The sequence below is a fragment of the Homarus americanus genome, unplaced genomic scaffold (genome assembly GCF_018991925.1).
Source record: "Homarus americanus isolate GMGI-L3 unplaced genomic scaffold, GMGI_Hamer_2.0 scaffold34921, whole genome shotgun sequence".
NCBI lineage: Eukaryota > Metazoa > Arthropoda > Malacostraca > Decapoda > Nephropidae > Homarus > Homarus americanus.
The window spans coordinates 100,963-114,274 of NW_024741901.1; the positions used below are offsets into that span (position 1 = coordinate 100,963).

The following is a 13,312-nucleotide window of genomic DNA, read 5'->3' on the forward strand; positions in this document are numbered from 1 at the left end:
ACCCACCCCCATGACAGTCACCACACACACACACCAAACTGATTCACCCATTTACGTCAACGGTGTGCTAATGGGTCACGCCGACACACTGCCCCCTCATGACCACATCCCACAACAAAACAAAGCCACCCACACATCCTTCCTCTAGTTTACCTCAGTACCAAAGACCCCCAAGTTTGTTTTCCCAATAGAGTAATATTTCCAAGGTAGTGACATCCGCTTCACCTTCTTAAAACTATTCATTTTAAACCACACTGAAGAGCCTAATGTAGTGCTTGGGTGCCATAATAATATAATAATGAACCTAAATTTGAATATCATAACTATAAAAAAATTGAGTGGTTGAAGGGTTGGGGGGGAGGACGGGGTGGGGGGGAGAACGGGGTGGAGGCAGGACGGGGTGGAGGCAGGACAGGGTGGAGGGTGCCAGAAGGATCTCAGAGTGGGGAGGAGGGTGCCAGAGAGAGGAGGTGGAGGTGACGCAACAGAGTCTGACGTCACCACCGTCACACAGGATGAACAGGACAATGGAACAACAATCCAATCCACGTGCCACCTAACCCCGCGTGACGGCCGCCCTGGTCCCCTGCTGGGCCTCAGTACAGGTCTCGAGTAGTACAGGTTTCGAATAGTACAAGTCTCACATACAGGTCTCGCATAGTACAGGTCTCACATAGTACAGGTCTCGAGTAGTACATGCCTCGCATACAGGTCTCGAATAGCACAGATCTCGCATAGTAAAGATCTCGCGTATTGATCTAGACTAGTACAAGTCTCGCATACAGGTTTCGGGAAGTACGAGTCTCGAGACAAAGGATGGGAATTCTAGAAGACTCGCATCATATATTTTTTTCCGCTTAATGTATCGTAACCTCCATTCCGGCGGTCACCTCTGTGTCATTGCTAAGTATAAACCAGTTAGAAATATTCTCACACCAGCAGTAAACGTAGGAACCTCTGGGAAGCCGAGTGCCATCTCACCCAGACGTACAGTACGGAGGACCCGCCTGACCATTTTACTTACGGGGGTGACAGGTCAATGGATTCCAACCTAAACTAACCTAACCACTGTTATTAGGGCCAACTTCTAATGGTTTGGTTGGGTTAGAATAGATTGGGTTGGGTTAGAATTGGTTGGGTTGGGTTAGAATTGGTTGGGTTGGGATCTGTAAGGAATAAAACCCATTAGAGTCGTTGCCAGTCACATCACATCCAGCTATGACCATCACTGACGTCACCCGGGAAGCTCAATGAGATAACAGGACGTTTCATTTAGCCTTGATTCTCGGCGACACTCTTAATACACCAGGAAAAGACAAACCCGGAGGCCAGACGAACAGAGGTAGTGAGGATGCAGCCACCACAGTGCACAAACACAAGCGGAGGTCAAGGTATCACAACAATACCGAAGTTTCTGCGCTTCCCGGGATGAAATACTAACAAAAGTGACTAATTTCCGGGATACTGCCTCTACCACACACACAGAGCTCTGGTTAACTAGTGGCTCACGGGATAACAAGGCCGGGAAAGAATAACCTGTTGAGAAAACGTAAAATGAAGAAAGATATGGCCATGGGTGCAGTTGGGGTCAAGAGCTCGTTTCCTCCCAGAATGAAGCAGCATCGACCCCAAATGAGATAAAACAACACACCTGCACCAGATGACAGTCAGGGTAAGACAGCTCGGAGACCCATTCCCGTGACTCAAGTTTCACCACAGTGGAGAGAACTTTTGTCCGTGAGTGTAGTACAGCTATCTGTTCTCTGTCACTTCCTACACTCACCTCACACCACTCTCACCCATCATCTACCCTGAGCTGTGGCCCCTTGATCCACCAGACACAAACGAGGATGATGAGTCAAATATAATATCGAGATACACGCATACAACTCACTCCAAAAAATATCTTCACGGGAGGGGGAGAGGGGGGGGGGCCGATGTATTCCACAATGAACACTGTGACTCCTGTTGTCTCGGTAGGGTTATTAAAATCCTTCGTCCGTTGTGTCATATTGTCTCACACAAAATCGTAAAGATACTTTTTTTTGTAGCGACTAGCGAGTATTCAACCTAACCAGTATATACCACAGGCTAATATAATACTTCTGAGAGGACAGGAATGTAATTATGCAAGAAGAAAATTGCATTACTCGAAGAACGTTTATCACCCACGTTATCGCCGTCATCCCGATCCCTTTCTTTATGCCCTCGCCTTTAATCTGGCATCCCTGAGGAGACCCCAGGATATAGTAGCCAGAGAGAGGCCTATGTCCTGAAACTTATAATTACTGAACCTAACACTAGGGGAGGGTGTGTGGTCACGGTGGATGGGTGGTGAGGGTAGTACAGGGTGGGGGTTGGAAGCAGTGGGGAAGAGGAGAGAGAAGGGGGCGGTAGATAAGAATGAAGGATGTGGGGTGGAAAGGGGAGGGGGGGGAGGGGTGGAGGGAGAACTGGATGGAAAGGGGGGAGGGGGGCAGGGTGGAGACAGGTACACTATGAAAGGTTTAAGTTAATGCAGCAATCTTGGCAACCACTTTCACATCTACCTATCTACCGTGTCCATGTATATTATGTAAAAAATTATCACTTAATGTTTACATATCCGAGAATCAACTTTATTACATATGATATAAATGCAGTACACTATTCTTCACAACAGATACGGTGCACGATAGCTGTCTTAATGTTCTTATTCATCTGCCTGGCATCCTCATTCACTTATGGAAATGTACACAGTAGTAATTAACTGAACCCTCCGGTGGTATCCTGAATGGAAAGGCGGGAAGGAGGGAGGGGATACGCAGGAGAGAGGGAGGGACCATCGTCTCCTGACATAAATCATGATGGAGAATGTTAGGAGTGACACGCTACACATTGGTCAAGTTCTTCAGGCAGACACCACATGCCACACACGTCCGTTCCGCAGCACCGGTCAACCACCACCCTGAATCCCTGAGCAGCTACTGGCACTGCCTTCGGTGTTTTCTCATGACCGGGGGCCGCGGCTACCGTCACAACGTAACCTCAAGCGACGTCAACCTGACCTGGTCGTGCGTCGCTTTAGACGTATATGCACCAGCCAGGTAAACGTCGTGTACTATCTCACACTCCGTCAAAAACCTACACGCTGAATATTCATCTACAGACAAAAACCAGACCCGTAAACCTCTCCCCTTCCATTCACCAGAGGGAACAGCTGGTTGCAAGCATTGGGGGCTGCACCAGTTGCAGGTTGATCAATATGCAAGACAAAAACCTCGGAATGCTGCAAAAGGTGATGCCGGTACGAGATAAAGGTGTATAATGTGAGAGTATAGGTAGAGTGATGGTGGAGACGAGACGTGGTGAGGGCTACACTAAGATAGCCTCTCACACTAACTTAATTATGTTGGCAGCACATGTCCTCAAGTTTGTCCATTTACTCGCGAGACCAGACCTCTTTTTTGCACACACACTGGCGGTCTTCTGTACACAAAAGAGTGGTTTTACATTGTTACCGAAATACAGCTTCCTTCTCCAATAGTTAATACCAACTGAGTACGAAGTGGCTACTGTTTATAAAGGGTAAAAAATTGGGTTGATTATCTACTTTACTGCAGTAACCTGTGTATGTGTTGTGTGCTGTCATCTTGGCTGTGAGTGAATGTATGTTGGTGAGTGTGGAGGTGAGGCGGGGCCGTGTGTACACCCTAGAGCAGCAGGATCACCGGAGTACTGTCTCCCGGTATGGTGTCGCTCAACGCCAATATTTACTGCCTCTTTTGTCTAAGACGACATTCCTCTTCCTGTCCAAATACGGTGAGTGGGTCAACACCAGCCGACGGGAAACTAGCGTGTACGGTTAGTAGCAACTAGGAGTGAGTCCCGCTGCCGAGGTAACACCACCATCAACCTGGCCCACACCACCACAAAAACGTCACGGCTACACACTCACACACAGACACACTCCAATAGCACATTTACAGCGGCAAGTATCGCGAGCCTTTATCGCTGACAACCTGCAGCTGCTATGCAATAAGGTCACCCATGGGAGGTTACCTCTGAGGCAGGTGAACGGGTGGCCGTCATCACAATTAACCTGCATAAAGAAACTGGGACAGCGTGAAGATAAGGTTTGTATTTGACGTATGGGGGGGACCCTCTGGTGCAGGGAGCGGGTAGGAGGACAGAGGGGAGGGAGAGGAAACTACAACCACGACATAACGGAGAAATGATAAAAATTAACATCAACACACTGAAGACTGAGGGAGAGAGAGGGGGGGTTTCATCTCAACACCAAGAGGTTGGGTCTGATGTATGGGTGGGCGTTATGAGCAGGTGATCGTTACACAGGTAAGGTTGGCTAATGATAACTAGGTTATGGTGGGCTGGGGGTGGGTCACCAGGCTCCCACCCACCATATAACCCTCTTATTACTACCTACAATCTACTGGCTGCCTGGGCCCCTGCTTGTGACCCGCCCACAATGACCCACAGCCAAACACACCAAAACACAGACCTGATAATAGCTCTCAGGCTTCCGCTCCCTAAGAAAATGTATACGAAAAAGCCCCATCGAGATTTTCTAACTAGTTGACCAGAGTATAAAGGTTTAATGGATGGGAGGAGTAAGGGGTATATAATGGAAGCAGGAAGAAGGGAGGGAGAGAGAGAGGGTGTGGCAGGGACCGCAGGCGCAGGTAAGACAGTGTGAGGCAGCAGCAGGTGTAAGCTGGCCGGACAGGAGTGGCCCACTCTGCGTCTGACTGTAAGAGGATGCGGGAGACTGGCCACGCCCACATTTACAGGCCAACATATCCTCGGCATGGTGGACGACGGCCCCTTACCCTCTATATACACCTACACCACCTACCTACCTCTGCCTTCACCACCAACCTACCTCTACCTTCACCACCAACCTACCTCTACCTTCACCACCAACCTACCTCTACCTTCACCACCTACCTACCTCTGCCTTCACCACCAACCTACCTCTACCTTCACCACCAACCTACCTCTACCATCACCACCAACCTACCTCTACCATCACCACCAACCTACCTCTACCTCTCCTTCACCACCAACCTACCTCTGCCTTCACCACCAACCTACCTCTGCCTTCACCACCAACCTCCCTTCCACCACCAACCTACCTCTGCCTTCACCACCAACCTACCTCTACCTCACCACCAACCTACCTCTACCTTCACCACTAACCTACCTCTACCTTCCACCACCAACCTACCTCTACCATTCACCAATTAACCTACCTCTACCATCACCACCAACCTACCTCACCACCAACCTACCTACCTTCACCACCTACCTCACCTCTACCTTCACCACCAACCTACCTCTACCTTCACCACCAACCTACCTCTACCTTCACCACCAACCTACCTCTACCTTCACCACCAACCTACCTCTACCTTCACCACCAACCTACCTCTACCTTCACCACCAACCTACCTCTACCTTCACCACACGCAGGACCCGCCCAAGGGAGACAATGCTAGATGTGTACAATAACAACTTTATTCAGCAGGACATATCAAAATACAACAGTCAGCATCACGCCACACAGTATATATGGCTGCCAGGGTGTTGTCGGGCCGTCCCAGGTGTCTTAACCAGCTACACCTCCTGACACTGTTAATAATACCACACCCGTCACCAGTAATGGGTTCCCGAATGAGTGTCAATGAGCGTTAAGTGAGGGACGCAAAGGAGAGAGGGTAGGTGTAACTGGGGGATAGGAGGGGGTAGGGGATAGGAGGGGGTATTCTATGAGTGTGTATATTTGTGTGCGTACGTATGTATGTGTGTGGATGCGTACAAGCATATACACAAGAGTAAGAAGTACACATTTATGAACAAAAGTACTGTATATCACTACACAGAGGCGTAACTCCCAGCAGCAATGTCTAAACCCCTACTGCTTGTCATTAATGCACCGTGTCAACATCGACGTGACTGACATGACCTTCCGAGTGTGTCGCCGTGTGCTCCCTCGCCCAACATCGTGACCCAGGTATAACAGCCTCAACCACCGTGACCTCAGGCAGAGTAAACACCACACCACGACTCATACACACAGTGCTCACTCACCCACTTAATACCTTGAGCTATATTGTCAGTGTGTTCAGGAAGTCACGATGAGCAGCAGTACTTGACAACAACAATATGACATTGACTCTCTACATCAACCTGAACACCATAATTCTTAACAACAACAGTATTTGTTTTGTAATCAAGTGACCTTTCTGACAACAGTAATAATTATCTTGTGCTTCGAATTTTATAACCAACGCATATGATAAAACTCTCCTCCTCGCCAGACACTACACACGTCCTCACGATTAAGTTCCTGAACCCCCGACAGAATTTCCACCCCACTCCCCCCCCGTCCTCAATACGCAACCCGACCACCCCACTCAGCCGACACCCGACCACCCCGCTCAGCCGACACCCGACAGCCCCGCTCAGCCGACACCCGACAGCCCCGCTCAGCCGACACACAACAAACGAGGCAGTAATTAATGGTTCGCCTCTATTGACCTGCCACGTGCTTTACTCCTCCCGCTAATTAACTGGAGCGAGGCCGTGGAGATCACACCTGGTGGAAGAGAGCTAAAGCATCCACCACCTGGTTCATTCATGCACGCTCCCTCTGTTATACCTGCACCTGCATATTTTACGAGTACCTGGCACACGTAGCCACCTATCTACAAGGTTACACACACACACACACACACACACACACACACACGAGAGGCCTCACTCCCCACACAGGAACAAAGGTCGCTGCTCTCCCCAACAATTACCGCAGCGCAGGTTAAAGTTCCGCGACGCAATTGTTGATAATGTGGGTCAAAGTCTAACTGCCTCGCCAGACAAACTTCCCAGCCGAGATATAGAGCCGTACCTAATGTGTAGTGAGTGTATACAGAAGAGATAAAGATAAAATAAACTTTCCCAACAGATTCTACAGAAGAGCTTTTCCGTACAGATCAAGACAGACTTTACTACCACAGTTGGCTAAACACCGACCTTTGTTCACAGCATAATTCACCACAATTACCACTAAGTCCTACTTTATATCATCATAAATCCTGTTTATATCCTGAGAAAAGATAAAGTTCACCCATTTATGTATTCCTTGTTTACGACGTGATGCGACAAGGACTCTCTTTACCTCTACAAAAATACGGTGTAATCTCAAACCACAACAGTCACTCCTATGTCTCGGCACAAGATCCGTAAATTCACCCGTATGTCCCGTAATGATAGAGGTGAGGGTGTGCAGCTGGCGGGTACCTGGCGTAACTGTATCCCCCAGGGCGGGTATCTCACGTGCGATCAGACACTATCAGCAGGATCATCTGGGGCGTCGTGTCTTGTGCAGTATCGCTGGGGAGGGTAATGGTGAACACGTCCAAATAAACCGGATCAACCTGGACTCAAGCTTGTCATCACATGGAGTAATTGGGCCAATAATGTCGACTAACTGCAGTGACCAGGGCGTCACGGGAGTAAAGGAAGTGTGCAGTGACTATTATTCCACAGGTGTCACAACAGGTACGACATATTATACAATAATAAAATATAAAATACCAAAGGGAAAGGTGATGATGATGATGACCTTTATTTCTATAAAAAAAAATTTTTAACATTGACCCCAAGTCACCCCCCCCCCCCGACCGCAGGTGTTCAAGGTACAGTCAATTAATACACAGTCAAGTTACACATCTACATTACTCATGCCATCGGCACAACTGACCACCAGCCTAACACTGACCCCTCACCACCACCACCACCCTAACACTGACCTCTCACCACCACCACCCTAACACCGACCTCTCACCACCACCACCACCAGCAGTTTAACACGACAATACATCAGATCAGACCCCTTGCGTAATAATAACAGGTAACACACAAGTCACACCTGGCCACCTGTCTCTCTTCCCTCTCAGTCTTTGGCGTCAACTCCCAACAAGAACCACCGACAAAATTTGGGGGGAGGCAAATTATTCCGCCTTTTTACAGTTTCTTCTTCCACATTTCTTTGGTCTATTGTTAGTCTTCTTTTTCCAAATATTTGTAATTAAGGTTTGGAATTATGATTACATGTCGCATGGTAATGAATGGGGAGATGATGGTGAAGGAGGGGAGATGGGAGGGGGGACTGAAGGGGGAGGAGGACTAAGGAAACGTAGGGGATGGGAGAAAGAGGAGAGAAAAAGGGAGGGAAATAATGTAACTTAAGAGAGCTAGAATGATTGGAAAGATTGGAATGTCAAAGAGTGAGTGAGGGAGAAAGACTGGGAAGGAGTTGATAAAGACGGAAAAGGTCAGAAAGGAGAAACGAGGACCGGGAAATGGTTGGGAGATGAAGCAAGGGGGCAGGGGGGGAGGCTGATGATCCTGGGAGGGAGGGAGGGAGGGAGAGGAATAACCTGAAAGCGTGTATGATTGGGAAGCGAGAGGGAGGGAGATGGGAGAGAGGGTGAAAGGAAGGAAGGTGGGGAGAGGAGAAGGGAGAGGCGTGAGGGATCTTGCACGCGGGAGAAAACACCGTCATTACAAGTCTTCCATCACGGAGGAAAAAGTCAGTGTGTTGGTCGTGAACTTTCTTACTCCTCTACTGATACTGTCGCTCCTGGTGTAGTGGCTGCTGCACCCTGCCCCCCCCAGCTGTGCCACCTCCTGCTGCCCTTGAACACACACCGGGTGAAACTGTACTGCCAAGGACCTCACCACCCCCCCACCCACCCTCCCATGTTATGCTGTTATGACCTTACCGATGCTGTTGTTCTGCCCTGACGACCTATCCTGTACCCTGCCCTGACGACCTATTATGTACCCTACCCTGACCTAACCTGTATCCTGTCCTCGCGTGAACTATTGACGTTATTCCATGGTTGTATGTTCTTTACAATAATCAGACTTTATTCCTACAGATTTTTTTGTTTAGGTTTCTGTTTATTGCACGCCATTAAGGGTTCTCGAATACATATAATGACCCGTGTACTGTATACTTAACTACCCTCCTGTATAGAGATAGGTGAAGGTAGTGTAACTGCACGTGTCTAGGGAGTACTGCATCACACAGGAAATGCCGAGAAGTCTTCAAGTATGACGGGCGGGAAGTCATTTGGACAATAATTAAAACAAACTCTTCAAAAACAGATGTGTTGACATGTGTGTGTGTTTTATGCTGGTAATGACCTTGTATCAGACAGACAGACACACACACAGACACTCAGACAGACACACACAAAGGTACACAGACTTACCCTATTGTAGGACCTGGGTTTCCGTAACTTAGGTGCCCGGTAAGGGAACTTGGGGGCGTGTATGGGCGCTTGACACTCTAGTAAGTTGTTGTTCTTGGCGGCTAGCACCCGGTACTTGACCTGGCAGGCCAGGCACCGTACGTTCACCATGGTGGCACCTCCACACGTACACTGGCACCTGTCCTCACATGGTTCCACCGCCCGGTACTGCTTCACTGTATCAGCCAGGTGCCAGAGCCATCATTTCCCAGATAATAACTCTTAATGGTATTTTATCAAGTGTGTCACCGTAAAAATATCATTAGAGTCGAGTTCACTTAGTTTCACAGGCATGTGGTTCACGTCTCTTAAGTTACCTTTGTAACATAATGGTGACCAACAGTTCACTGACAACACTAACTGTAGCTTGGTCATCTACTGTAACTTCCACGTCAGCTTTAATCATGAATGCCACTTTTCTTAGTCTCTCTTTCTATATACATATACGACAGATAATTATGAGATATATGGACAACATAAAATATTTTCCAAAGTAAATTCACATATTAAAACACAAATATTGAACATCACGATATATATGTGTACTCCAGGAAACATCAAATCTGTCTTCCTAATGTTTCTTTATTTAATAATAACGTTAACACATTCAGTAATAATGAGTAATACCCTTACGACCTACTCGCTCCCGGCAAGATAAACATAACCATGACAATCCAAATATCATTGTGAGGCAGGCAGGTGGGGGGCCAGGTACACGGTCGCCTCCAGGGTTGCTACCACGTACTTCCAGACGCTGCCTGACTCACCTCACTACACCTCAACGTCTACCTGACTCCCTTCTGGGGAAATAACTTCTATCCTCGGGTAAATATATATTTCGTCTTGATGGGAAAAACCAGTGAGTGAGGCGTAACAACAGCTCTTGTCCGAGCATAATGACCGCCATCCGGGCCTCTGTTACCATCACAGTCATCATTTACTCGCTCATCACTCCCACTTACATTCCTCGTCCTCCTCCCTCACCGCCCACTGGTCCCCGTGGAAGGGTGTTTACCCTCCCTCACTATTTGTCGGGGGTGAGGAAGAGTGGGCGTGAGTATGGTGGGCGTGGGTGGTGTGGAGGCCTTATTCGGGTACCGTATAACCACGAGTATTTAGGGAGTGTCTACGATGGGCCGAGTGAGTTGCACATCACTACCAAGACGTAATTTTCATCCGTATATGGAAGATAAGGCAGACGAGGACCCCCGCGCTGTACAACTTGCTGGACACACACACAAGAGGGAGGGGTGGTGCTACTGCAGGTAGTCTTGCTTAGGATCGATCACACCCAGTACAGTATTCATCTGTAGACACTCAGGCACCACTATATCACCCACCACACAAACTACCCCCCCCCACCCCCAATAACAAACACCAGCTACCCACCACTCCACCTACAACGAACACCCCCCACCCCCAATAACACCCACCCACACCACTAACCACGACTTTTACACCTGTTAAGTGTCCTAGTTCATGACAGTTAAAATAAAATAAATAAATACAACTCTTCCTGTCTTCCCGCCATTAAGAGCCATTATCTTAGAGTACACTGCTCCTTGGCTCGGTCGTCCCGCTCTGGCCTCCACGATCTCAACAATATGTCAGCACTAACTCCACGTTTCCTCCTCCAAACTCCAACTTTCATTTCCCGTTTCCTCTTGCCAATCAACCAGCCAACCACCCAGCCAACCAACAACCACCCAGCCAACCAAGCAATCAGCCAGCCAGTCAACCAAGCAATCAGCCAGCCAGCCAACCAACCACCCAACCAAGCAATCAGTCGTCCAACCAGACAACAACCAGCCAGCCAACCAATCAACCGAGATTGCCATTGCTAAGCCTCCTTCTACACCCCACCATGTTCTTCTCCACCTTCTCTATTACCTCTCCTCCTCCTTTCTCTTCCCTCACCTCATTTATCATCCTTCTTCTCACACTCCTACGTTAAAAATAATAATAAGAAAATGAAGTAATAAAGTGTCAGGAAGATAAATAATAATAAAAAAGAATAATGAGAAGAGAATGATGAAGAAAAGATGATAAATATGAATAAAATAAGACTTGTATATCTCCTAAAATATGATCGTTGATAGACAAGTGTAATTAACCTTAGTTGTTGAAGTAAAATAATAACGTCAACAATGAGAAGAAGCGTAATAATAACTACATAAACACCGGACCAGAAAATTAAACTAATTAAATAAATAAAATAAAACCCCACTGCATAAGTACATGTAATTTAATAACTAACGTAATCAATTATACACGATTACAAAATATAAATAAAGAAAAAAGATAATAAACTATTTTTTCCACCAATTACAATAAACTTTGATAAAAAAAAATTATGATCGTAACTGGATTTGAAATGTGTGACACGACAGTACCATGGCTGACAAGTTCTGGGCAGTAACTATCATTTTGTTTATATAACGCTGAGAATACGAGTGTCGGATATTTGTGGGGGGTATTGGAGGGAGAAGGGAGGAGATAGGGAAGAGGATAGGAGGGCTGGGTGGGGAGGGAGGGGGAGGGAAGCAGGGATGATGAGGAGGAGGAAAGGAGGGGGAAGGGGGATGAATGGAGAAGGTGGATGAGGAAAAGGTGGGTGGATGGAGAGGAGAGGATGATGGGATGAGGGACAAGGTGGGGATGGATGATGGATGAATGGATGGAGAGAGGATGGATGAGTTGTCGAGAGAGAGGACGGGGAAAGAAGGAAGAAGGAAAGAATTACAGAGAGGGGAGGGGAGAAGGATAGGTGGGAGAAGGAGGAGGAAGGATAGGGAGGACAGAGGGGGAGATAGGGGAGGATGGGGGAGGAGATAGGGGGATGATTACAGAAACTAGAAGGAATAGGAGGAACGAAGAAATGGCAGGAGGGAAGAAGAGAACTGATAAATGGAATAGTAGAAGATGAGAGGCGGAGCAAGGAGGCGGGGGGAGGAGTGAGGTGGAGGATGTGTAAGGGGGAGGGAGTGAGGCTGTAGATGTGTGTGGGGAGGGAGGAGGAGGTACAGTAGATGTATGGGGGAGGAGGAGGCAGAGATGTGTATGGGGGAGGGAGAGGTACAGGATGTGTAGGGGAGGAGGAGGGACAGAGATGTATGGGGAGGGAGTGGAAGGTTAAGTGAGGGAGAAGATGTGTGTATGGGGGAGGGGAGGTACAGTATGTGGTGGGGAGGTGTGAGGTACAGTAGATGTGTATGGGGAGGGAGGAGGCAGTGGGGGGGGGAGGAGGTAGATGGATGGGGAGGGAGTGGAGGTACAGTAGATGTGTATGGGGAGGGAGGAGGACAGGATGAGCATGGGGGAGGGAGTGAGCACAGTAGATGTGTAGGGAGGGGAGGCAGTAGATGTATGGGGAGGGAGGAGGCAGTAGATGTGATGGGGAGGGGAGTGGAGGCAGTAGATGTATGGGGAGGGAGGAGGTGCAGATGTGTATGAGGGAGGGAGGAGGCAGTAGATGGTATGGGGAGGGAGGGAGGCACAGAGGTATGGGGAGGGAGGAGGACAGTAGATGTGTATGGGGAGGTGAGGTACAGTAGATGAGTATGGGGGGGGAGGAGGTACAGTAGATGTGTATGGGGAGGGGAGGAGGTACAGTAGATGAGTGGGGAGGGGTGAGGTACAGCAGGATGAGTATGGGGGGAGGAGGAGGTGCAGTAGATGTGTATGGAGGGGAGGAGTGAGGTCAGCAGACATGGGGGGGAGAGTGAGGTACAGAGATGAGTATGGGGAGGGGTGAGGTACAGTAGATGAGTATGGGGAGGGAGGAGGTGCAGTAGATGTATGAGGAGGGTGAGGTACAGTAGATGTGTATGGGGGGGGAGAGTGCAGAGATGTGTATGGGGGAGGGAGTGAGGTACAGTGATGTGTGTGGGGGAGGAGTGAGGTGCAGTAGATGGTATGGGGGAGGGAGTGAGGTACAGTAGATGTGTATGGGGGGGAGTGAGGTACAGTAGATGTGGTGGGGAGGAGTAGGT

The 13,312-nt window shown here is 48.5% G+C and overlaps 1 protein-coding gene across 5 annotated transcripts in view; it reads right to left on the reverse strand.

The window, feature by feature from the left end:
- The window catches only part of LOC121876329 (serine/threonine-protein phosphatase 2A regulatory subunit B'' subunit alpha-like), a 98,882-nt gene extending 89,120 nt beyond the window's left edge, over positions 1–9,762 (reverse strand). For 3 of the 5 annotated variants that reach the window (XM_042381391.1, XM_042381390.1, XM_042381394.1), the window contains exon 1: positions 9,282–9,761. In XM_042381391.1, coding sequence (XP_042237325.1) covers positions 9,282–9,431 — 150 coding nt within the window. In that variant the 5' untranslated portion in view covers positions 9,432–9,761. Of the gene's footprint in view, positions 1–9,281 lie in introns of all 5 variants that reach the window. The other 2 variants (XM_042381395.1, XM_042381393.1) reach the window with 1 other exon arrangement.
- Positions 9,763–13,312: the final 3,550 nt, after the last annotated feature.